Source organism: Sapajus apella, unplaced genomic scaffold (genome assembly GCF_009761245.1).
Source record: "Sapajus apella isolate SASKATOON/1434 unplaced genomic scaffold, GSC_monkey_1.0 scaffold89, whole genome shotgun sequence".
Lineage (NCBI taxonomy): Eukaryota > Metazoa > Chordata > Mammalia > Primates > Cebidae > Sapajus > Sapajus apella.
This window is the reverse complement of record NW_022437029.1, coordinates 2,052,431-2,076,886: the sequence shown is the minus strand read 5'-3', so window position 1 is coordinate 2,076,886 and position 24,456 is coordinate 2,052,431. Positions and strand designations below refer to the sequence as shown.

The 24,456-nt window shown below is 37.2% G+C and overlaps 1 protein-coding gene across 3 annotated transcripts in view; it reads left to right on the top strand.

Moving 5' to 3' along the window:
- Window positions 1-24,456, top strand: part of MGAT4A (alpha-1,3-mannosyl-glycoprotein 4-beta-N-acetylglucosaminyltransferase A) — a 116,085-nt gene that overhangs the window by 73,920 nt on the left and 17,709 nt on the right. For all 3 annotated transcript variants that reach the window (XM_032255391.1, XM_032255392.1, XM_032255393.1), the window contains exons 6-12: window positions 4,730-4,776; window positions 6,548-6,661; window positions 7,513-7,588; window positions 17,475-17,589; window positions 18,839-18,969; window positions 22,403-22,510; window positions 22,630-22,823. In XM_032255391.1, the coding sequence (XP_032111282.1) occupies window positions 4,730-4,776; window positions 6,548-6,661; window positions 7,513-7,588; window positions 17,475-17,589; window positions 18,839-18,969; window positions 22,403-22,510; window positions 22,630-22,823 (785 nt within the window). The remainder of the gene's footprint in view (window positions 1-4,729; window positions 4,777-6,547; window positions 6,662-7,512; window positions 7,589-17,474; window positions 17,590-18,838; window positions 18,970-22,402; window positions 22,511-22,629; window positions 22,824-24,456) is intronic.

Genomic DNA, 24,456 nt, shown 5'->3' with positions numbered 1-24,456 from the left:
GGCCTGTATGGCTTGAGCAGAGAAGATGAGGGGTTCAGTAGCAGGAGGCAGTCAGAGAAGGGTGGGGTGGGTCAGATCATGTAGGATGCTACAGACCATTGCAAGAACTTCGCTTTTACTCTAAGTCACTGGGGCTGGCAGACTTTTTTCAAAGGACCCATAGTAAATATTTTAGGCTTTGGGAGTCATACAGTCACTTCTGGAACTCTTCAGGTCTGCCATTTTAACCTGAAAACAGACATAATATATAAATGAGTGGGGTTGTGTTTCAATAAAGTTTTACTTTAGAATAACAGGCAGCAGATCTGTTTTGCCAAACCTGGCCCTAATTTAAATGGAAAGCCATTTGAAAGTTTTGAACAGAGAAGACACTTGACTAACCTGTTTTTTTTTAAAGTATGTTAAAAGCCTTTTTATTCTGAAATAATTTTAGATTTACAGAAAGTTGCAAAAATTATAGAGGGTATTTTCTTCACTCAGCTTGCTCTAATGTTAACAACTTATGTAGCCATTTTATAGTTTTCAAAACCGGGAAGTAAACACTCAACTAAACTATAGACTTTATTTGAGTTTTTCTGCCTGGGTTCGCCTTTCTGTTCCAGTGTGCACTGTGGATTACCACATCAGAGTTAGCGGTTCTCATGCCTTAGCTTTTTCCTGTCCATGACAGGTCCTCAGGACGTTTGTGTCTTTCATGAACTTAGTTTTGATGAGTACTGGTCAGTTATTTTGTAAAATGTCTCAGTTTTGGTTTATCTGATATTTTCTTATGATTGTATTTTGGCTCTGCATTTTTGGCAAGAATAATATGGCTTACCTTTTTAAAAAAGATCCTGCTGTCTGCTTTGGTAAGGGCAAAAGAAAGGAGACCACTTAGAAAGCTGTTGCCAAAATCGAGGTGGGGCTTGGACTGGGAGAATGTTCATGGAGGCAGTTAGAGATGGGTAAATTATGAACATACTTTGAACTAAATGGGTTCTAATAAAAATGAGAACCATTGCTATAGCATCAATATTCCATTAAGGACAAAGCCCCAGTTAATGAACTTAAAATAGCCCTTTTAGTGTTTTTGGTTTATTTTTGTATGTTGGAATAGAAATATGTATAAGATTTACTTAAATGTCAAATCTTCAGAGAGATATTCTCTGAATATAATGTTTAAATAGGTTATCTCTGTTTTACCTCTATTACTGCATTCTGTTTTTATAACACAATACTCAGTTATATGTGCACATACATATGTGTACATATTTTTGTTTGTTTGTGAACTGCTTCTCTCACCAGTTTTAAGTTTTACAAGGCAGAGATCTTTATTTACCAACCTATACTCAGAGCTTGGTAATATGGATATGGTGGATCCATGTATGTACCCAGTATGGACACAATGTATATATCCATCCATTTCTTTTCTCCACATTCTTCCTAATACTGGTTATTTTTTGCCTTTTTGACAATTAGCCATTCTGACCGATATGATGACATCTGATTGTGGTTTTAATTTGCATTTCCTTAATGATTAGTGGTGTTGAGCATTTTTTATATATCTGTTGGCCATTTGTATATCTTCTTTTGGGAAATGTCTATTCAGGTTCCTTGCCTATTTTTTCCTCCTCTTGACCTGTTTGAGTTTCTTCCATATTTTGGGTATTAACTTCTTATCAGATGTACAGCATACAAATATTTTCTCCTACCCATATGTTGTAGAGACACTATTAATACTGTTATTTCCTTTGCCATGTAGAAGAGTTGTAGTCTGATGTGATCCTATTTGTCTATTTTTGTTCTTGTTGCCTGAGTCTTTGGGGTCATATCCAAAAAACCCTTGCCCAGGCCAGTGTCATGTAGTTTTTCCCCTATGTTTTCTTCTGGTGGTTTTAGACTCTTTTGTTCTTAATCCATTTTGAGTTGATTTGAATATTTGGTGTGAGCTGAAGATCCACTTTCTTCTATATGGATATAGAGTTTTCTCAGCACTGTTTGCTAAAGAAATTTTTTTCATTGAGTATTCTTGGCACCTTTGCTGAAGATCAATTGACCATACATGCATGGATTCATTTCTAGGCTCTATATTCTGTTCCATTGGTCAGTGTGTCTATATAAAAATGTGGGAGAGGAGAGAGTACTTCCAAACTCTTCTTAATGAGGGCAGTGCTACCTCAGAATTTTGATAGGGATAACATTGAATCTGTAGATCACTTTGGATAATATGGACATTTCAATCATATTAATTCTTCCAATTCATGAACACAGAATGTCTTTCCATTTATTTGTGTGTCCTTCAAATTATTTCATCAACATTTTATAATTTTCAATGTCTAGTTCTTTTACTTCCTTTGTTAAAGTTTTCCGTATTTTTTGGTAGCTATTGTAAATGGGATTGTTCTCTTGATTTCTTTTTCAGATTTCTTTGATTTCTTTTGGAACTGGTCTTACTCAACTTTGTATTCCTGTTTCCTTAGGTGGACAAATCACTGTCCCTCATTAAATGCTTATCAAATTGAATTTCAGATTGTTAAACACAGTGAAGTTCATAAAACCCTGATTGTTCATATTCTCCAAAATTATAGCTTGTTGAGTGCTTAAATCCTCATTGGTCAAATTTGTGAATGATAACTTATTTAAAAAGAAATCACTAATGTTTGGGCTTCTATTGAGGAAGTACAGAGAGTTTTGAGCTATATTCTAACTGTATCTTCGTAGTTTGTTAAGAGTTTAAAGGGTGTAGTCTCGTGAAACTATCTTACTCATGAGTCTTTAGACTTAACAGCAAAAATTAGAATTACTTTCAATTACAGAAATTAAAATACTTCTTCAGAAAGTCTGTTATAAGAACTTTTTATAATTTGATGGTTTTGTAACTTCCAGGATTAAGCTATACCTTCTTTGTTTGTTTTTCTCAAGTGTTTTGACAGTCTTTATAACATAGATAATATTTTATATATCATTGAGTCTTTTAACAATTGAGCATTGTAATATCTTATCACTGTATTTAAAATTGATAGGTAGGTGTATTAGTCTGTTTTCATGCTGCTGATAAAGATATACCCAAGACTAGGTAATTTATAAAGAAAAAGAGTTTAATGGACTCACAGTTCTACATGGCTGGGAAGGCCTTACAATCATGGTGGAAGACGAAAGGCATGTCTTATATTGCAGCAAACAAGAGAGAAAATGAGAATCAAATGAAAGGGGAAACCCCTTATAACACCACCAGATCTTGTGAGACTTAGTTGCTATCACACGAATAGTATGGTGGAACTGCCCCCATGGCTCAGTTATCTCCCTAGGGTCCCTCCCAGAACACATGGGAATTATGGGAGCTACAATTCAAGATGAGATTGGGTGGGAACACAGGCAAACCATATCAGCAGGGCTTTGGCTGGCTCAAAAATGTGGCCATGGCCCTGCAACACATCCTGCCATGTCCTTGGCCTGGTTGTCCCTTGGGCTTCCTGGGGTCTTGAAGGGGTTAGGATCTGGAGTTAAGAGGAAGGTGGTATCTGGACACATGCAGTGGAGAAATAATGCTCATAATTTTTTGCATTTGCCCATCACCTGTTACCCACCCTGTTAATCAGTCCCTACAGCTATCCTAGAAAGCAGTTTCTCCTGTTGTCTCTATTTTACTATGGAACTGAGGCCCAGAGAGGCTTAGCAGCTCTCCCAAAGTTATCCAGCTGGTAGGAGGCAAAGCTGGAATTCTCACTTTGGCCCAATTCCATGGTCTTTGACATAGCATCAGAGACAGACTCAGTTTACCTCTTAGAAGAGAAGAGCTAATGGTATTTATCTCTGTTAGACCCCCGGGAGCCAGGGCCCTGGAAGAAGCAGGGGCTTACTGGAACATCACCTCTTCCAGGCAGCCTCCTCTTAGGCCTCTACCCTCCAGGCTAGGTTAGATCTGAACTTGGTTGAAAATGTCTGTTTATAACATGTCTGCCATGCTTAGAATTGTCTTGTTCACTGCAGTGGTTCCAGCCTGGCCTAGAGTAGGCACTCAGTAAATGTTTGTGAAATGTAAATATGTGATTCATTAAATGAGTAAAGAAAATAAAGTAAAATTAATGAGAAGTATTAGAAATTTGTCGTGTTCATAATTCAAAAATATGCAGATCTGATAAATGTTTATTTCTAACAGATTAAAGTGCTTTTGATTCAGTTATCAGTATCAGTGTAATAATAATAATAATATAGCGTAATAATACAGCCACTTTTTATTACAGAGTTTTATGGTTTATCTCATAATCTCTAAGGCATTTTACCCCTTTTTTAAAAATAGAATAGGAAATTGAAACTCAGAGAAATGACTTACTTTAGAGTGTACAGTTCAGTAGCTACAGAGGTAAATCTTGAACCTAGATTTTATGATTCCAAGTAGAAAAATCTTTATTCATATCATTCAGCATCTGTCACTAATATTATTCACTGTAGTTTGGATGTTTTGATAGAAGTAGATATCGTTTTTGTGCTCAGTTTTCCTACTGAATCCAACACAGATAATGAAAAATAATAAAAACTTTAAATCTGCTTATTTTGTTGATAAGTGCTCAATGACATATAGTAGTACAATAGAACAATACAGAAATGCAAATCTAATAAATTGTCTAAAAATTTAATGTATGTTTTCAATGAATGTTTTTATCATTCATTTAATTTTGAGTTCAATATTGACAGTTAAATAAAAATATAAAAACATGAATGTAGATACATTTTTTTTTTTCTTTCCCAGACAGATATTGATTATGTACATGGTGTTGTAGCCAACCTGGAGAAAGAGTAAGTTCTTCTTAATTATAAACATAAAAATATTTTGGTGACTATTATCTCTTGGTTTCTTGCTAAAAGAAAATCCCTTCCTTGATAGTTCATTTCTCTGTGGAGTTCATTGTTTATGAGATCACCTCTGATTGGTATTTTGTATTGTCATGAAATAGTGCAAATATATCCAGTTATGTGATGGGATAAATTGGTATATTTCATTTTAGAAAAGACTTGAATGTCTTATGTATGTAGCACTATTAAATAACAGTCTTTAACCTTGAAGACAATGAATATAGAGAGAATCATATGGGATTAAATCTTTCACACTGTTCTTACCAGGCAAAATTTTCTGCTCTCAGGGTAGATATTCACATAGCAATTTCAGACCTCAATTTTAAACTATGTCTTAATCTGTTCTTCTGTTCTGCAAGGATTGAGTAGCAGTTCACTATGAGCAAGGCACATGGCAGGTAACAGAGGGAAAGCTTAGTAAGTTTCAGGTATTATTATTTTTATAGTATTGCCTTAACAGTTTTAAAATGTAATAAAATTAGTATTTCTATGAGTTTCTTCATTAAATTGTATCTGTTTTTTGTCCCTAAAAGACATACCTTCTACTTAAAAAGAAAAGACAAAAAAGAAGCAACAATCATTTGCTAACCCTACATTGAAAATAATGTGGCTCTTTTTCTATCCAAATGTTAAAATCGAATATTTTAAAAAGTTACGCATAGTTCAGGATTAAATTGTTATTTGTTTGATTTCCTGAAGTGCTGAGTTTCTTGAAAGTCTTTATAGAAACACAATTTGGCGTAGACTTCTTAAGTAAAGGAACAGAGCAATAACGATGGGCCCCCCTTTCCACAGACCCCATGGGCAGGCCTATGGGCTTCTGCAGGGACTCTGTTGATTTACAGCTTCCTCTGCATATAGAAAACCAAGCTCAGAAAAAAAAGTGCAGTTAAACACTAAGAACATTTGTGCAAAGGCAGGCAGTTGCACTACCATTCTGTGGAGATTTGCAAAAATGAATCAAGGGAGGATGCAAAAGCGAAAGAAATTACATTTGAGTCAGCACAGACTAATTAAAAACTTTAGAAAGGGTTCTCAGCCTCGCGCTGGGGAAATTTTGGGCCAGATAATTTTGTGTTGTGGGGACTGTCCAATGCATTGTAGAATGTGGTGCAGGATCCCTAATGTCTACCCACTAGGTGTCAGTAGTACTGACCACCACTGTGGGAACCAGAACATCTTCAGACATTGCTAAAGTCCTCCAGAGGGACAGAAGCACGTGCAGTTAAGAAACACTGGCTGAGAATGACATGTGGTCTGTAACCTACGGGCAGAGCTTCCTGAGGTTGTAAGAACTTTGGTTTTGCATAAATATATGTATTTAAAGATACATACATACTTACTTGTTTTTCTTCAATTTTCTGTTTTCTGTGAGACCTTGATTTTTTCTTTTTTAAATTCAGATGCATTTTAGGAACATCAATGCCTGCAGTTGGCTTAGGATTTCTCTGCTACTTTAATAATAGCAGTATTTTATAGTTTTTAAAGCAGTACTTAAAAAAAAAAAAAAAAAACTTTTGCCATTGGAGAAACCTGTATTTTCTGGTAAATGAAATCAGTGGTGAGCTGCTCCATTTAACATCCTGTGGCCGTAACATTATATGTTGCTACAAATGATTACTGATGTGTTTTATGTTAAACACAGTACATTGAGCGTTAAGATAAATAAAATTCCACAGAACTTAAATAACTCAGCTAATCTTTCTCATAATAGATTTTCTAAAGAAATCAGTTCTGGCTTGGTGGAAGTCATATCACCCCCTGAAAGCTATTATCCTGACTTGACAAACCTAAAGGAGACATTTGGAGACTCTAAAGAAAGAGTAAGGTGAGCATGTGCTGTTTCAAATCCTCCACACTTGTGAGCTTATTTAAATACCTAAAACATGTAGTTTTTATTTATCAAAGCTGAAAACATTTTAGAGTTGAATTTGGTAAAATATTCTAGGTAAGTCTCATTACATCCAGGACAGTTTGTGAGATAAGGTAGGGTTTTCTTAGAATATGTAAAAACTTAGTATCAACTTTTAACTGTGTTTTCTTAAACTAGCTTTTGGATCCACTTCTCTTATTTAACTTTCATGGGGTATTTCTGTAGGCTACCAGGAATTCACTGACAGGATTTAATACTGTAAATTTAAATATGAAGTTTTTTTTTAAAGCATTCAGTACATACTTATGAACTTTTATCTGCATGTAAAACAGTCCTAGGCACCAGAGCAGGGATCCTAAAAGTATAGCTTTTGAAGCACTCGTTTGATGAGACATTAAGATATTACTGAAAAAAGGGTGTGTGTTCAAGGAAGTTTGGAAAATAATGGATTAAGAAATATTTTTCCAAGAAATGTCTTTATTGCTGGGTATTTTAGTGCCTCCTGTGAACTAGTATGTTTCTAGAAGGGGATATGTATACAAACTTACTTGACATTAGACTTCTTTTTTCCTGAGGACAGCTTGAGGATTAGTGTTCTTGGGAATACATTTTGATAAAGGTTTCATTAGAGGAAAGTGAATTTTCTTTACTCTCTTTTCCAAGTGAGTATCTGTGTGTGTGTGTGTCTGTGTGTGTGTACATACATACACAGATGACATGTTATATAGACACTTGAGTACATTTAATCTTATTTTACTAAATTTGAGTCTGATTCCTAACGTACTTTTTGAAAATGTTTATTTCAGATGGAGAACAAAGCAAAACCTAGATTACTGTTTTCTAATGATGTATGCTCAAGAAAAGGGCATATATTACATTCAGGTAAGTATGGTTTTTCCTTTAATGTTTTTCACACTTATAAAGAAAAAGTGTTATCAAGGATATGTTCTCATTAAAACAGGAAGTTTTGAAAGTGAAAACCCTCTGAGATCTGTCAGATCATAACTGTCTCAGAGCAGAGGGGTCTCCATGGTAACCGAGCATGTGGGCTGTGACGTTTCTCCGTTGAGCAGCAATACCCACCCTCCACTTAGCAGGGGGCCTGCAGCTCACTATTTGTCCTCTTTTTCTCCCATTCCTCCATCTTCTCTCCCCTCTTTCCTCTCTCCACTGTCAAAAGAACTAAGATTTCATCATTTGGCAGATTTTAAAGAGGAATTTTCTTACCATTTTTTTTTAGTGGTCTTAGAGTGAAATAATTTTTTGTAGGCCACAATACCGTTACCACTATTTTGACATTTAATTGTAACAGTCCAGTTTTTAGCCCCCCAACAGTCCAATTTTTACCAAGAACACAATATGTCGTTGGATTATAGACATGAGCTGCTGTGTCCGACATGTCATGTGTTTTAAAATCAGGAAGTATGAAGCCTCCAACTTTTTTTCAAGACTATTTTGACTGTTTAGGTTCACTTGAGACTCCGTGTAAATTTTAGGAGGATTTTTTTCTATTTCTGTAAAAAAATGCTTTGGGGATTTTGGGTAGGGATTGTATTGAATCTATAGATCACTTTAGGTAGTGTGGACATTTTAATATTATTAAGTCTTCCAATACATGAATACAAGATAGATGTCTTTCCATTTATTTGTATCTTCTCTGATTTCTTTTAGAAATGTTTTGTAGAAAAATCTTTTACCTCCTCAGTTAGGTTTATTCCTAAGTATTTTATCTTTTTTGATAGTATAGTAAATGGGATTGTTGTATTGATTTTTTTGGGGTGGGATTGGTCATTGTTAGTATACAAAAATGCAGCTTTTTTGTGTGTTGATTTTGGATCCTAAAACTTTGCTAAAATTGTTTATTAGTTGTTTTTGGTAGATTCTTTAGGTTTTTCTACATATAAGATCATTTTATCTGCAAATAATGTTAATTTTACTTCTTTTCCAGTTTGGGTGCCTTTTAGTTTTTTTCTTAATTGCTCTAGTTAGCATTTTCAGCACTATGTTGACTAGTAGTGGTGAAAGTGAGACTCCTTGCCTTTCCCCTAATCTTAGAGGGAAAGCTTTCAGTGTTCGCTGTCAAATGTGATATTACCAATGGGCTTTTCATATATTACCTTTATTTTGTTGAGGAAGTTTTTTTCTATTTCTAGTTTGTCACATTTTTTTAAATCATGAAAGTGTCTTGAAATTTGTCAAATGCTTTTCCATATCAGTTGAGATGATCATGTGTTTTTTCCTTCCATTTTGTTAACGTAGTATGTATTACACTGATTGGTTTGTATGTTGCACAATCCCTGTATTGCAGTTATAAATCCCACTTGGTTATGGTGTATATAATTCTTTTAATGCACAGTTTAATTCCATTTGCTGATGTTCTGTTGAGGATTTTTGCATGGAATATTGGTCTGTAGTTTTCTTGTATCTCTGTCTGGCTTTGGTATCAGAGGAATGCTGGCCTCATAGAATGTGTTGCTAAAGTATTCCCTCTGTTTTAGTTCTTTGAAAGAGAACTGTTTGAGGAGGATTGATGTTAATTCTTCTTCAGGTGTTTAGCAGAATTTTTTCCAGTGAAGTTCTCTGGTCCTGAGCTTTTCTTTGCTGAGAGATTTTTGATTACTGCTTTAATCCCCTTACTTCTTATAAGTGTGTTCAAATTTTTTATTTCTCCATTCACCCTTGGAAAGTTGTATGTTTTTAGGGGTTTATCCATTTCGTCTAGATTATCCATTTCTTGAAACGTAATTTGTTCCTAGTAGTCTCTTGTAATTCTTCTGTTTCTGTGTTATCAGAAATTGTGTTCCCTCTTTCATTTCTAATTTTAGTTATTTGAATCTTCTTCCTTTTTTCTTAGCTAATCTAGCTAAGGGTTTGTTAATTTTATTGATCTTTTCAAAAACCAACTCTAGGCTTTGATTTTTTTTTCTGCTGTTTTTTTTCTATTTATTTATTTGATCCAATCTTTATTTTGTTCTTCTTTCTGCTAATTTTGGGTTTAGTTTGTTTTCTTTTTTCAGTTTCCTTGAGGTATAAAGTTAGGTTGCTGATTTGAGAATTTTCTTCTCTTTTTTTTTTAATGTAAATGTTTACTGGTATAAACTTCCCTCTTTGCATGGCTTTTTGCTACGTATCATAAGTTTTTGTATATGTTTTTCTGTTTTCTTTTGTTTCTGGATTTTTTTTCTGAATTTCCTTGTGATTTCTTCTTTCAACCATTGGTTGTATAGTGGTGAGTTATTTGATTGCCACACATTTGTGTATTTTCCTGTTTTTTTTTTTTTGTTGTTGTTGTTTGTTTTTTTTTCTGATATTGACTTCTAGTTTCATTTTGTTGTGGTTAGAGAAGATAGTCTTCTTAAATTCATTGGTGGGTGGCACTGGCTCACGCCTGTAATCCCAGCACTTTGGGAGGCTTAGGTGGGCAGATCACTTGACTTCAGGTGTTCAAGACCCATCTCAGCAACATGATGAAATCCTGTCTTTACTAAAAATACAGAAAAAATTAGCTGGGCATCGTGGTGCATCCCTATAGTCCCATCTACTCAGGAGTCTGAGGTGGAAGGATTGATTGAGCCAAGGAGATCAAGGCTGCAGTGAACATTGTGCCACTTGGGCGACAGAGTGAGAACCTGTCTTAAAAAAAAATTGTTGAGACCTTATGGGGCCTAACCTGTGGTCTGTCTTGGAGAATGTTCCATGTGCTCTTGAGAAGAATGTGTATTCTGCTGCTGTTGGGATCAGTGTTCTTTAGGTCTGTTGGGTCCACTTTATTATAGTGTAAAGTCCATTGTTTCCTTATTGATCTTCTGTTTGATCGTTCTATCCATAACTCAAAGTGGAATATTGAAGTCTCCTACTATTACTGAGGTAGTGTTTGTTTCTTCTTTCAGTTTTGTCAGTGTTGACTTCGTATATCTGAGAGCTCTATTATTAGGTGCATCTTTATTTAGAATTGTTACGTCTTTTCAGAGATTTGACCCTTTTATTATTATATAATGTCCTTCTTTGTCTCTTGTGTCAGTTTTTGTTTTAAAGTTTTATTTTGTCTACGTATGGTCACCCTTGTTTTCTTTCGGTTCTGGATTGCATGAATTATCTTTTTTTCATTCTTTCACTTTTAACCTATGTATGTCTTTTGATGTAAAGTAAATTTTTTGTAAATAGTGTATTAATGGATCTCATTTAAAAAATTTCATTTGGCCTAACTGTCTTTTAATTGAGATGTTTGACCCATTTACATTTTTAGTGATTACTGATACAGAAGGACTTACTATTGCCATTTACTTGATTATTCTTGTATGTCTTGGATTTTTTTGTCTGTCTTTTCCTCTCTTGCTGCTTTCTTTTGTGTTTTGTTGATTTTTTAAAATAGTGACGTACTTTGATTTCCTTTCCATTTCCTTTTGTGTATATTCAATAGATATTCATTTTATAGTTACGTTTACAATTACATATCTTAAAGTTATAACAATCTATTTAAAGCTGATTACTTCAATGACATAAAATCTCTACTCCTTTACATCTCTGCCTCCCCTGCACTTTATCAATGACACCAGTGACCTCTTTTTATATTGCATATACATTAATTTAGATTTATAGTTACTGTTTATGCCTTTAGTCTTTAAGAAGTGATTTTATGTGATTAAAAGATTTAAAAGGGGTACCAGATTTTAAAGAGATTCATGCACCTGCATTACTTTACTACAGGAGTCTATATTTATCTGGATATTTACCTTTACCAGGGAGTTATATGTTTTTATATGGTGCCTTATTGCTGCTTATTCACCTTTCACTTCAACTTGAAAAATTTCCTTCAGCAGTAGGGCAGGTCTAGTGGTGATGAACTCACTCAGCTTTTGTTTATCTGGGAAAAGTCTTAATTTCTTCTTCCTTTTTTTTTTTTTTCCCCCGAGATGAAGTTTTGCTGTGTTGCCAGGCTGGAGTGCAATGGCACAGTCTTGGCTTGCTGCAACCTCCACCTCCTGGATTCAAGCAATTCTCCTGCCTCAGCCTCCTGAGTAGCTGGGATTACAGGCACCCGCCATGATGCAAGCTAATTTTTGTATTTTTAGTAGAGATGGGTTTTACCATGTTGTTCAGGCTGGTCTCAAACTCCTGACCTCAGGTGATCCACCTGCCTTGGCCTCCCAAAGTGCTGGGGTTACAGGTGTGAGCCACTGCACCTAGACTTTTTTACTTTTGAATACAGTTTTGCCAGGTATAGTATTCTTGGTTGGCCGGTTTTTGTTTTGTATGTTTTAACACATTATTCCACTGTCTTCTAGCCTGCAAGGTTTCTGCTAGGAAATCTGCTGATAATCTAATAGACGCTATCTTGTATATAATGGGTCACTTTCCTCTACTGCTTTCAATATTCTTTGTGATTTTTAACAGCTTTATTATAATACTTGTTTGAACCTACCATTTATCTTCTCATATTTGGGAAGTTCAAATAGGTTCTTTTCTCCTTATAGAACTCTCATAATGTGTATGTTTCACTTTTTGCTGCCCATAAGTCCTTTAGAATATCATTATTTTTCTTTCATTCTTTTTTCTTTTTGCTCCTGTACCTCAGTAATTTCAAAAGTCCTATCTTTAAGTTCACCGATTCTTTCTTCTGCCTGCTCAGGTCTGCTGTTTAGTCCTTCTAGTGAAATTTTCAATTCAGGTTTTATATTCTTCAGTTTTAGAATTTCTCTTTGACTTTTTATAGTTTCTATCTCTGTTGATATTCTCATTTCGTTCATGTATCATATTCCTGATTTCATTTAGTTGTCTATCTCTGCTCTCTTTTAATTTACTGAGCAATCTTAATGACAATTATTTTGAATTACTGGGCAATTCATATGTCTTCATTTCTTTGGGGTTGGTTGCTGGAGTTTTAATTTGTTCCTTTGGATATGCCATATTTTCGTTTATTTGTATATCTTTTTTTTGTTTTGTTTTGAGATCTCGGCATTTGAAAAATCAGCCACCTCTCCCAGTCTTTGCAGTCTGGTTTCGTAGTGGGAAAATTTCATTCAGTTAGCCTAGTTAGAGACCCTGGAACCCTTTTGAGCCTTTTCTGAGCATGTCCTCTGTGGGCTTGTGGGTGTAATCTAATTGAAGGTCCCTGGTTTCTGCTCAGGAACTTTGCAGCCCTGTGACCTTGTCGGTATTGCAGTAAGCCACAGTGCTGGAGCTCCACCTAGTTTCTCTCTGTTGGTACTGCAGCCTCTGGTGCCAATTGATCGCCTTTGTTCTTAGCCCCCAACCTGGTTCCCTGTTCCTGTCACTGCTTTGATTTAGATGAGACAGAAATCAGTCCCTCTGGCTACACTTAAAAAAGTAAAGAACACAGGGTGTACACCAACTTCTTTTTTCTCAGGCAGAAGATGGGAATTGAGTGTTTCCTCATGCTGTACTGTGCCGAAGAGTGGGTCTCTGGCTGTTGAATGCTCAGATTTTAAATCTGTGTGTCGTGTGGGGAATGTGCCTTGTGTTTCTGGGTTTCCTTTTCTGTCTTTCTGATGTCACTCTAACACAACCCTCTTTTACAGTAGAGGATCATGCTATATGTACTGCCTGATACCTTTTTTTTGCTGTCACTTAACATATTGTTGATATGTACCTTTATATGCCAATAAATATAGATAGGTGTGATTTTTAATCCCTTCTCGAAGTACTGTTATTTAGATATCATAGTCAGCCTTCCTGTTGGTCATTTAGATTGCTTCTAATTGTTGAGCTTTTTCAAAGACAAATTCAATGAACATTGTTTTGTTTTGCTTTTCAGAGACAGTCTCACTGTCACACAGGCTGAAGTGCAGTGGCACAGTCATAGCTTATGGCAGCCTTAAACACCTGGGCTCAAGTGATCCTCCTGTTTTAGACTCCCAGGAAGCTAGGATTACAAGCACACACACCACACCTGGCTAATTTTTGTATTTCTGTTTTGGTAGAGATGGGGGTATCACTATGTTGCCCAGGCTGGTCTTGAATTCCTGGCCTCGAATGATCCTGCTGCCTCTGCCTCCCAAAGAGCTATGATTACAGGTTTGAGCCACTGGCATCAGTGAACACTTTTTTTTTTTTTTTTGAGACAGGGTCTTCCTCTGTTGCCCAGGCTGAGTGCAGTGTTGCAAACATACTTCCACTGCTTGCTGCATCCTTGACCTGGGTCAAGTGATCCTCCCACCTCAGTCTCCTGTGTGCCTGGGACCACAGGCATGCACCACCATGCCTGGCTAATTTTCTCTTTTTTACTTTTTGTAAAAACAGGGTCTCACTTTGTTGCTCAGGCTTGGAACATAATTATTATTATTGTTTGAGAAATTGTCTCCCTCTTGCCCAGTCTGGACTGCAATGGTGTGATCTCTGCTCACTGCAACCTCTGCCTCCTGGGTTCAAGTGATTCTCCTGCCTTAGCCTCCCAAGTAGCTGAGATTACAGGTGCCTGCCACCATGCCTGGCTGACTTTTTATATTTTTAGTGGAGACAGGGTTTCACCATGTTGGCCAGTCTGGTCTGGAACTTCTGACCTTAAGTGATCCACACACCTCAGCCTTGCACAGTGCTGGGATTATAGGCGTGAGCCACCGTGCCTGGCCTGAACAGTCTTAAAATATCACATTTGCCCAAAAATTATGCCTCAGGAAAGAGTGAATTGCTTTATATTCAAGTCTTCACGTGCTCATTATGTGGAATTCTCTCAGTGAGTTCATTGTCATCTACAAGTATCAGTGGGAAAAACATATGAGCCTAAAAAGTTCTCAGTTAATGCTAGTTTTAAATGTTCATACAGGATAGATTTTACATGGGACATTTTGGTGAAGACTAGGATGAGAGGTGATGCAGCAAAGACATTTATTCCAGACTTGATAATTATGCCCCCGGGATGTGACTCCACAGTTGCATGTTTTGGGAATGTATCACACCCACAACTCTTAAATAATGCTTTCCAAAAGGCAGTAGAGCCAGGGGTTACTTTGTAATTGTCACAGACATACACCTCAGAGGAAAGGGAGATGCTGTGGCTTTGAATGGAGTTTCCACCAACAGCATCATACAGTTTCATAAAGTGCTTTATCGCAAACAACTCTGAGTTGAACACGGTGCCTTCTGGAAAACTGATAGATGATGCAGGCACTTCACAGGTGGTACTGAGTAATTCTTGCTGTAGCACATAAGAAGGTGTGTTATGGGCCTGGCGCGGTGGCTCACGCCTGTAATTCTAGCACTTTGGGAGGCCGAGGTAGGTGGATCACCTGAGGTCAAGAGTTCAAGACCAGCCTGGCCAATATGGTGAAACCTCATCTCTACTAAAAGTACCAAAAAAATTAACTGGGTGTGATGCCATGTGCTTGTAGTCCCAGCTACTTGGGGAGGGTAAGGCAGGAGAATCGCTTGAACCCAGGGGGCAGAGGTTGCAGTGAGCCAAGATTGTGCCACTGCATTTCAGTCTGGGTGACAAAGGGAGACTCCATCTCAAAAAAAAAAAAGGAAAAAAAAAGCCACAAAGCACGTTACATCAGATGGTCCCACCTCCAGCCATGCTGAGAGTAATTGGTGGGTTCTGTATTGCCTGCCTCATTGCTGCATTATAAATTTAGCTCCCCAGCAGCTGTTCCACTTAAGGTTTCAGCATCCATTGATTATTTTTCCCTAGGTCAATTATTTCATTAGCAGTTTCCAAGTGGTGCTTTCCTAATTCTGTAATTGCTAATGCTCTTAGCTTAGTTCTAAATGCTATGTTGAGTTCTTCTATAAAGAATTTTTCTTCCTTAACTATTAGATTACCTTGAAAAATGGTTCTTAAAGAAAAGGTAGAGTAAATGCTTGATTTCACTCTCTTAGCAATTTTTAGAGTTGGTGCCTTAGCAATCTACAGTGGTGGCTGTTTTAAAAGTATTATTGTTACTTGTTGGGTGTACTATGTTCACTATTTGGGTGATGGGTTTAGTAGAAGCCCAAACCCCAGCATTATGCAGTATATCCATGTAACAGACCTGCGCATGTACCCCCTGAACCTTAAAAACAATGTATCATTATGAACTCATGGATATTTAAAACACATTTGATTTGGTTGGGCGCGGTGGCTCACACCTGTAATCCCAGCACTTTGGGAGGCCGAGGTGGGCGGATCACGAGGTCAAGAGATCGAGACCATCCTGGCCAACATGGTGAAACCCCGTCTCTACTAAAAATACAAAAATTAGCTGGGCATGGTGGCGCATGCCTGTAATCCCAGCTACTCAGGAGGCTGAGGCAGGAGAATTGCCTGGACCCAGGAGGCGGAGGTTGCTGTGAGCCGAGATCGCGCCATTGCACTCCAGCCTGCGGAACAAGAGCAAAACTTCGTCTCAAAAAAAAAAAAAAAATACAATTAGCTGGGTGTGGTGGTGCATGCCTATAGTCCCAGCTACTTGGGAGACTGAGGCAGGAGAATTGCTTGAACCCAGGAGGCAGAGATTGCAGTGAGCCGAGATCGTGCCACTGCACTCCAGCCTGGCGCCTGGCAACAGAGTGAGACTCTTGTCTCAAAAAAAAAAAATTTGATTTGCCTCAATCCATTGCAATCATTATTGTTATTGATGCTTTCATTGGTACATCATAATCCAGTGGGAACCCCTTCAAATTGGCTTTTATATCCTTCCTACGTAAGTCCAGCAATCTTTTTTTGGGCTCAAGTGATCCTCCTGCCTCAGCCCTCTGAGTAGCTAGGACTGCAGGTACCCACAAACATGCCCAGCTAGCTTTTTTATTTTTTGTAGAGATGAGGTCTTGCTATGTTGCCTAGGCTCATCTTGAACTCCTGGGCAACTCAAGCCATGCACCTGCTTTGGCCCCCTGAAGTGCTGGGATTACAGGTGTGAGCCACTGTGCCTAGGCACAGTGCCTAGCCTCAGTAATCTTGACTGATTCTTTGACGATTAGCACATCTTGCACATTTCCTATCCCAGATCTAGAATTGATCATTTCTCTGAGGAGCTCTGTTCCTCTTCAAGGTGTGTGGTATGTAGGAACACGATCTGGGCGCTTAAAGATGCTCATTGTTATTGTGTTGTTTTTGCTTCTAGGACTTTCTGCAAAAAAAAAGCATATTTTATTTTACAGAGGAAAAAAATCACAAGTTTGTATAGATAGTTCCAATTCAAACTGGATTAAGATGTAAGATTTTAGGGTTATAATAAAATTATATGGTTTTTACTTAGCTTTTTGAATTTCTATATGTATTTATTTTCTTTTATATCAAAGGCCTTGGTTTTTAATGTCCCAATAATATAATTTTATTCTATAATATACCTAAAATAGCTTCAAAATATCAATACCATTATCACTACTAGCAATAAGACTACTAAATACAGTTTAAACTTTCTCTGTGCTTTCTCTCCCATAGACTGTATCCTGATATCCTCCTCTCTTTTTCCCCCTCCCTCCCCATAACTCCTGCTGTGATAAGACCTTTATCTTGTTCTCTTTCTGCCCCATCCACTCTCATGTCAACATCTTTCCTGCTGTTTACTTGAAAATGATATTCTCGTTTTCCTCGTTGTTGTTTCTCATAGTAAAGGAGTGGTTTAGTTGACTTACAGTGTATGTCTTCCATTTTATTTTCTTCACTTTCTTTTAGTAATATCTAGTTTTATATTTTTATTTTTCTTAACATTGTTTTCTCGATTTTCATGATAAAAGTGTGCTTTTATCCATTTTTCCGTAATAATGTCCTCCTATCAATACCTTTCCTTCTCGTTTTGATGTATTAATATGATCGTTCAATTTTCTCTAGCTTGAAGATGATATTATTGTCAAGCAGAATTATTTTAATACCATAAAAAACTTTGCACTTCAACTTTCTTCTGAGGAATGGATGATTCTAGAGTTTTCCCAGCTGGGCTTCATCGGTAAGAAAAGTGTCACACTTAGCTACTTTTCAGAAATAACTGTGACTCTCAGAATCTAAAACAAAGTACTTATTTGTCCTAAAGTTATTTTTTTCCTATGGAAATGGATTGTTTTTGAGAAAACTTAACTTAGGTAAACCTCTTTGTATGACGTGATAAAAGTCAACCCAAGGTAGAATTTGGAGATGGTTCTAAGATGGTTGTATTTACTCTAGAGTTCTTCACAGTGCCAACCATGGTCCTGGTGAGCACGTTTGATTTTTTCTTCTCTGACATTTCCAGCCCCTTTGTTAGCATAAGATTGGGGTTCTTTTAAAAAGAGTGCCACAAAGGTTTTTTTCATATAAATTCCTAGTATTTTCATGCAATGCATTTGGTAATTAATTTTCATTCTTTTTTTTTCTTAACTAGTTGGGGCACTCGTTTCTAAATGTTTTTTGGTTAATGTTTCAAATTTAGCCAGCTATAAAGAATATGTTTAAAGTTGGCCAGGTGTAGTGGGAGGCCTAGGCGGGCAGATCACTTCAGGTCCGGAGTTCGAGACCAGCCTGTCCAACATGGTGAAACCCTGTCTCCACTAAAAATACAAAAATTAGCTTGGTGTGGTGGCAGGTGTCTGTAATCCCAGCTACCCAGGAGGCTGAAGCAAGAGAAAAAGAATATGTTTAAAGTTGAAGAACTGAAGAAAATTTACAAGGCTCAAATAATACTCAGAGGAGGATAGCGCTTCATCTCCTATGGTACTTTTTAAAACTTTAAGCCTTAGAGGCTGGATCTTTTACCTTCTTGATCATTTAACTCAAAACCTAAGAGTCAAAAACTATCTTTATTTGTGAATTCTTTGGTGAAGAGAAAATTAGGAGTCCTTGTTTTTTGCATTTATTGATTTAGATGAAAATTTTTTACCTAAACCTCTCGGTGTTCCTTTTTTTAATGGGAAGAATCTTAGTAAGATAAGAAAGGAAAATCTCTGACTTTCTTTTTGAATGCTTTGGGTCAGTAGGTATATGATAGATTATTATAATAATATCAGGAGTTCACTACATCTGTTTACACCCAGGTGACAGCTCAAGAGAAAGCTTAGCTGAAGCAGCTTTAATTTTGATTATACAAGTGGATAAATTGTTTTTGATGATTTATAGTTGAAAGCACAAGCTTCAGTGTATGTAGTGGACAAGATTTCACAAATGTAAGCCATTTTGGTGTTTGGTTTCTTTATTGCAGCTATTAACTGGGAATATCTTTTCAGGTAAAATGTTTCAAGCGCCGGATCTTACACTGATTGTAGAATTTATATTCATGTTTTACAAGGAGAAACCCATTGATTGGCTCTTGGACCATATTCTTTGGGTGAAAGTCTGCAACCCTGAAAAAGATGCAGTAAGTTAATTCATCACCAGAGTGGAGGGAGTTTCTTTTCTGTATTTTGTGAAAATGACTTTTAGAGATTTTGCAAATAAATAGTTAAATAGATAGGTGATATAAAACTTCTTTCTGGAGCTGATAAAAAGTTCCTGTATTAGAAGGACTTTTAGATAGCAGTGGAAAATCCTGTAAAGCAGGAAGCTGTTGCAAGATGATAGACATTCTTTAAGTTGCTAATAAATGTTTCTAGTGTCTGTAGGCCCTGGTGGTTCACTAACTATTGGCTATAGATGTTGATCATATCTGTTCTTGCATGGAATGTCATTTCAGTTTGTTTTCTTCATATTTCCTGTTCGCTCTCTTTTTTCCATATATACTGGGGACAATATTAGACTCTTAACACATCTGGAAATGAGGAATAAAATAGAAGTAATATTTTACACCAGAACAATGACACGTTAATGTACCTTTCAGTGTGTTACTCAGAAAAAGCCAGTGTTCATAATAATATGCTTACCTTTGGGATGATTGTTGCAGTCAAGTAAGTGAATAGTAATTTTTGCTTTGATCATTCAGATAGCAAGTTATTGCCATAGAGATCTTATTATAAAGAGTAATTAGGCCAGGTGCAGCAGCTCATACCTGTAATCCCAGCACCTTGGGAGGCTAAGACTGGAGGATCATTTGAGCCAAGGAGTTCAGGACCAGCCTGGGCAGCATATCAAGACCCATCTCTACAAATAAAAAAAAAAATTATAAAAAAATGAGTAATTAGTTATGTTTTCCTAGTCTGATTTGAATAGTGTCTCTGAAAAAAAAAATACAGCTTTTAATTTATTTGGTATAAGCACAAACAAAATATAAAAGTACCAAGTCTTATGAATGTCCATTTTGATGTGTAATGATAAGTGTTATTATAAGAACATGTCATTATAGAGTTGACTTACCATTCATTGTAATCAATAAGCATTAGTTTGACTTCAAGACCATATAGCTCCTAGAATAGTTGGATCATCATACCTGCCAGCTAGTTTTTAGGATACTACCTTCTGGTGTCTGTAGGCTATCATTGCATTCTGTTTTAAAAAGACAAAAATTAACAACAACAACACATTCTTAGAGGAAATCATGGAATATAGCAAAACTGCAGAGTGTCTGTTTTCCAACAATTAGTTGAACGTATAAATCGTTTTAAACAAATCATTTTTTTAAGATCTCAGTCCTTACATGTATTTTCACTGTGACTTATGGAAATTTTTATTGTAGGACACAAAAAAGTTAATGTTATCTTTAACCCCTTACAATACACTTGCATTCCATTCGTCCTGTGCAGTTTTATTTAATATGTGGTTAGGTTCTAAAATGAGCCTGTGAGGTGAAAAAATCTGATAGTAAGAATTAAAACTACAAAACCCTCTAAATCATCCATAAATTTGGCTCCACAAACTTTTGGATAATTTCGTCCATTCTTTGATCCTTCTATAGTCCATGTTTTTCTGTGGCCTGTAATTCTTCAGTTGCTTCCCCTGGAATGTCCAGGGCACTGTCATCACATCCGTGACAGTGGTCCATGGTCCCAGAAACCATTCGAGTCATTCACACGTTGTCTCGAAGGGTTATCAGCCTGATTGGACCCTTCGGCCCGAGTCCTTCCGTTGCCCCAGGAGTGACAGGCTGAGTTCCAGACACTGTCTCTGTGGTTTTGCTCTCTCCTTACCCTCGTGCTCCTCAGTCTTCTCTCTCGCCTGCCCTTTGCCCTTCCTTTGATTCTTCCTCCCGTTCTTCCTCCTTCCACTTGAGTATTTGTGCAGAGAAAATACACTGTTTCACCTGTATTGTAGTCTCAGTAATAATGCCAGTGAAGTGAAACCTCTTGAGAAGTAGGCATTTTAGCACCCCGTATATTACTAGAAGTCTTCTAAAGTGTAAATTCCTTTGTCTCTCTCTCTCTCTCTCTCTCTCTCTCTCTCTCTGTCTCTCTCTGTCTCTCTCTCACTCTTCTTTTCTGTTTTGAGACAGAGTCTCGCCCTTGTTGCCCAGACTGGACTGCAGTGGTGCAGTCTCAGCTCCCTGCAGCCTCTGCCTCCCGGTTTCAAGCAATTCTCCTGCCTCAGCTTCCCTGGTAGCTGGGATTACAGGGCGCATGCCACCAAACCTGGCAGACTGTCACCATGCCTGGCTCAGTCTCGGCTCACTACAACCTCTGCCTCCCGAGTTCAAGCGATTCTCCTGCCTCAGCCTCCCAAGTAGCTGGGACTACAGGAGCACACCACCATGCCTAGCTAATTTTGTATTTTTAGTAGAGACGGGATTTCACCATGTTGGTCAGCATGGTCTCCATCTCCTGACCTCATGATCCACCCACCTTGGCGTCCCAAAGTTCTGGGATTATAGGTGTGACCCACCACACCAAGCCAAGTGTAAATTTCTTATAAAGATGTGTTTTTCAATTTTTTTCAGCCCCAAACTTAACATAAGTCATTAAAAATGAAAAGTTTAAAAATATTTGTCAAGGTGGCCTTGGTGTTGCACAGTCTTCACACACCAGGCCCACACATGAGGATAGGTTGTGATGGAACGTCTGGGCCATGAGGCACTGCGAGTTGAAACATAGGTGTCCCGTCCTGTGTTGACAGAGATTTTAATATTTTAATGTGGAGTTTTTAATATCGTTTACTTGCTTCTAGGCAAGTGATTGCCTCATGTTTTCAAATTGCTTTCATGCAACAAAATGTGCCACTTATAATTTGCAAATTGTTCATTATATTATTGAATCAAAAATGGTTTGTATATTTGAACCAACCCGCTAGTCTATAGTTCGTGCATTTTAATATTAAAAGTCAAATGTTTATTGACATGTGTTGAAGGATGGTTGAAATTAAACCCTTCAGTCTTCCCTTAACTATGCATATTTTAAATTTCTGGATCATGGCTGTTTATCACTCAAGCAGCAAATCTATTAGTACCTCAAAGACCAGAAAAAAATGACTTGTAATTATGACTTGAAGTTGTTTTCTTTTCAAAAAAAAGTTTTTTTTGTTTTTTTGGTTTTTTTTGAGACAGAGTCTTGCTCTTTTGCCCAGGCTGGAGTGCAGTGGTACGATCTCAGCTCACTGCAGCCTCCACCTCCTGGGTTCATTAGATTCTCCTGCCTCAACCTCCTGAGTAGCTGGGATTATAGGTGTGCACCACCACACCTGGCTGATTTTTATATTTTTAGTAGAGATGGACGAGGTTTCAACCGTGGTGGCCAGGCTGGTCTCAAACTCCTGACCTCAGGTTGTCTACCTACCTCAACCTCTCAACGTGCTGGATTACAGGCATGAGCCACTGCACCCGGCCCTTCTTTTCAATACTTTAATAAAGGACTTCTCATTTTCCAGGTGAGGGCAAGATTTCACTTTATTATGCAACACTAATGTGATTCTTTTTTTTTTTTAATATTTAGAAACATTGTGATAGACAGAAAGCAAATCTGCGAATTCGCTTCAGACCTTCCCTTTTCCAACATGTTGGTCTGCACTCATCACTATCAGGAAAAATCCAAAAACTAACGGTTGGTGACTTAATTTTGTTTTCTCGTGAACTTACAACTTGTTATTTAAGGTGCAATTATTGTTTTTCTTCTTAAATAAGTGGTATATTATTTAATAGCATATATGTCTTTGCTCCCAGGATAAAGATTACATGAAACCGTTACTTCTTAAAATTCATGTAAACCCACCTGCGGAAGTATCTACTTCCTTGAAGGTCTACCAAGGGCATACGCTGGAGAAGACTTACATGGGGGAGGATTTCTTCTGGGCTATCACGCCGACAGCTGGAGACTACATCTTGTTTAAATTTGATAAACCAGTCAATGTAGAAAGGTTGGTGATTATTGAAATGTATGTGGTCTTACAATTCAGACGTCTTATTCATAACGTGATTTATAATAGATTTTTGTGTGTGTGCATGACAGGGGACACAGGGGGTCCCAAGATGCCTGGCTGTAAATTACACGTAAAACAACTCCATAATAAAATGAGTATGTTGTTTTCAGATGGAACGTTGACATTTAACACATTTGGTGAACTTCATTGGTATTTCTGGACTTACATCTAGTATAATTTTTTAATACTTTTATTTAGAACTGTCAAATTAGTGTTTATGTTTTTATCCTGGCATGTCCCTTGAAATTTGATCTGGAGCTAGTTAGCTAATTAGCCCAGCAATTTAGTTGAAATGATAAATTTGACTGAGTATGACTAGTCTTAGTCAATAGTTTTACAAATGCTAGATTATTTTCAATACACCATGGGGAAATTTATAACGCTTTTATGTTTTTGAGCATTTATGTTCATTTTACAAAATTTAGATCTTTCTCTCTCTCTCTCTCTCTCTCTCTCTCTCTCTCTCTCTCTCTCTCTCTCTCTCTCTCCCTCCCCCCTTTCTTCCTTTCCTTTCCTCTCCTCCCCTCCCCCTCCCCCTCCCCCTCTCCCTCCCTCCCTTCCTTCCTTCCTTCTTTCCTTCCTTCCTTCCTTTTTTTTCCTTTCTTTTCTTTCTTTCTTCCTTCTCTTACTCTGCCACCCAGGCTGAAGTGCAATGATACAATCTCAGCTCACTGCAAACTCTGTCTCCCAGGTTCAAGAGAGTCTCCTGCCTCAGCCTCCCAAGTAGCTGGGATTATAGATGCTTGCTACCATGCCTGGCTAATTTTTTTGTATTTTTAGTAGAGATGGGGTTTCATCATGTTGGCCAGGCTGGTCTCAAACTCCCGACCTCAGGTGATCCACCTGCCTTGGCCTTCCAGAGTGCTGGGATTACAGGCGTGAGCCACTATGCCTGGCCAATTTTTAATTTAATAGTCATGATTCCTCAGTCCTTCTTCAGTTTTGGGTGTGTTCCCCAGACTGGCCATGGCATGCTTAAAAGAACATAGTTCCTCACTCTGTGGTATTTCATTATAGATGTCCTGATGGGAGGGCCAATTTGATTTTTAGAATCTACCAGGAATTATTTTCAGTAATTCTGTTTGAGGTGGTCAAAGCAATGCAGAGCTGTGATATGATGTTACTAATTTTCTTTTGTTACTCTAAACTGGTTTCAAAGAGGAATTGAAGTTGTAAAAGTGTTCTAAGCAGTGGGAATACCACTGGAAGAACATGCAGAAATAGTTTTGAGTATTATTTTGCACTTGCATGAGCATTTGTTTTGCTGTTAAAGCTCATTTTTATAATATTAATACTCTGCACTTTGAGGTATTGTTTACCACTCAGAGAGCCAGCATAGAATTAGAAAGAGCATAGATGTGTTTGGTTAAGTAAAATGATATTGCCACCCATTGGAATGCTGTAAGCAGTCATTAAAAATAATGACATAGGTTAATATGTATTGACATGAAAACTTTTTTAGATATACACTAAGTGGGGTAAAAAACAAATTATAACTTTATAGAATATCCTTGTAGATCATTTTATAGATTATAGCATTATATGTATATAAGATTATAGAATATATAGC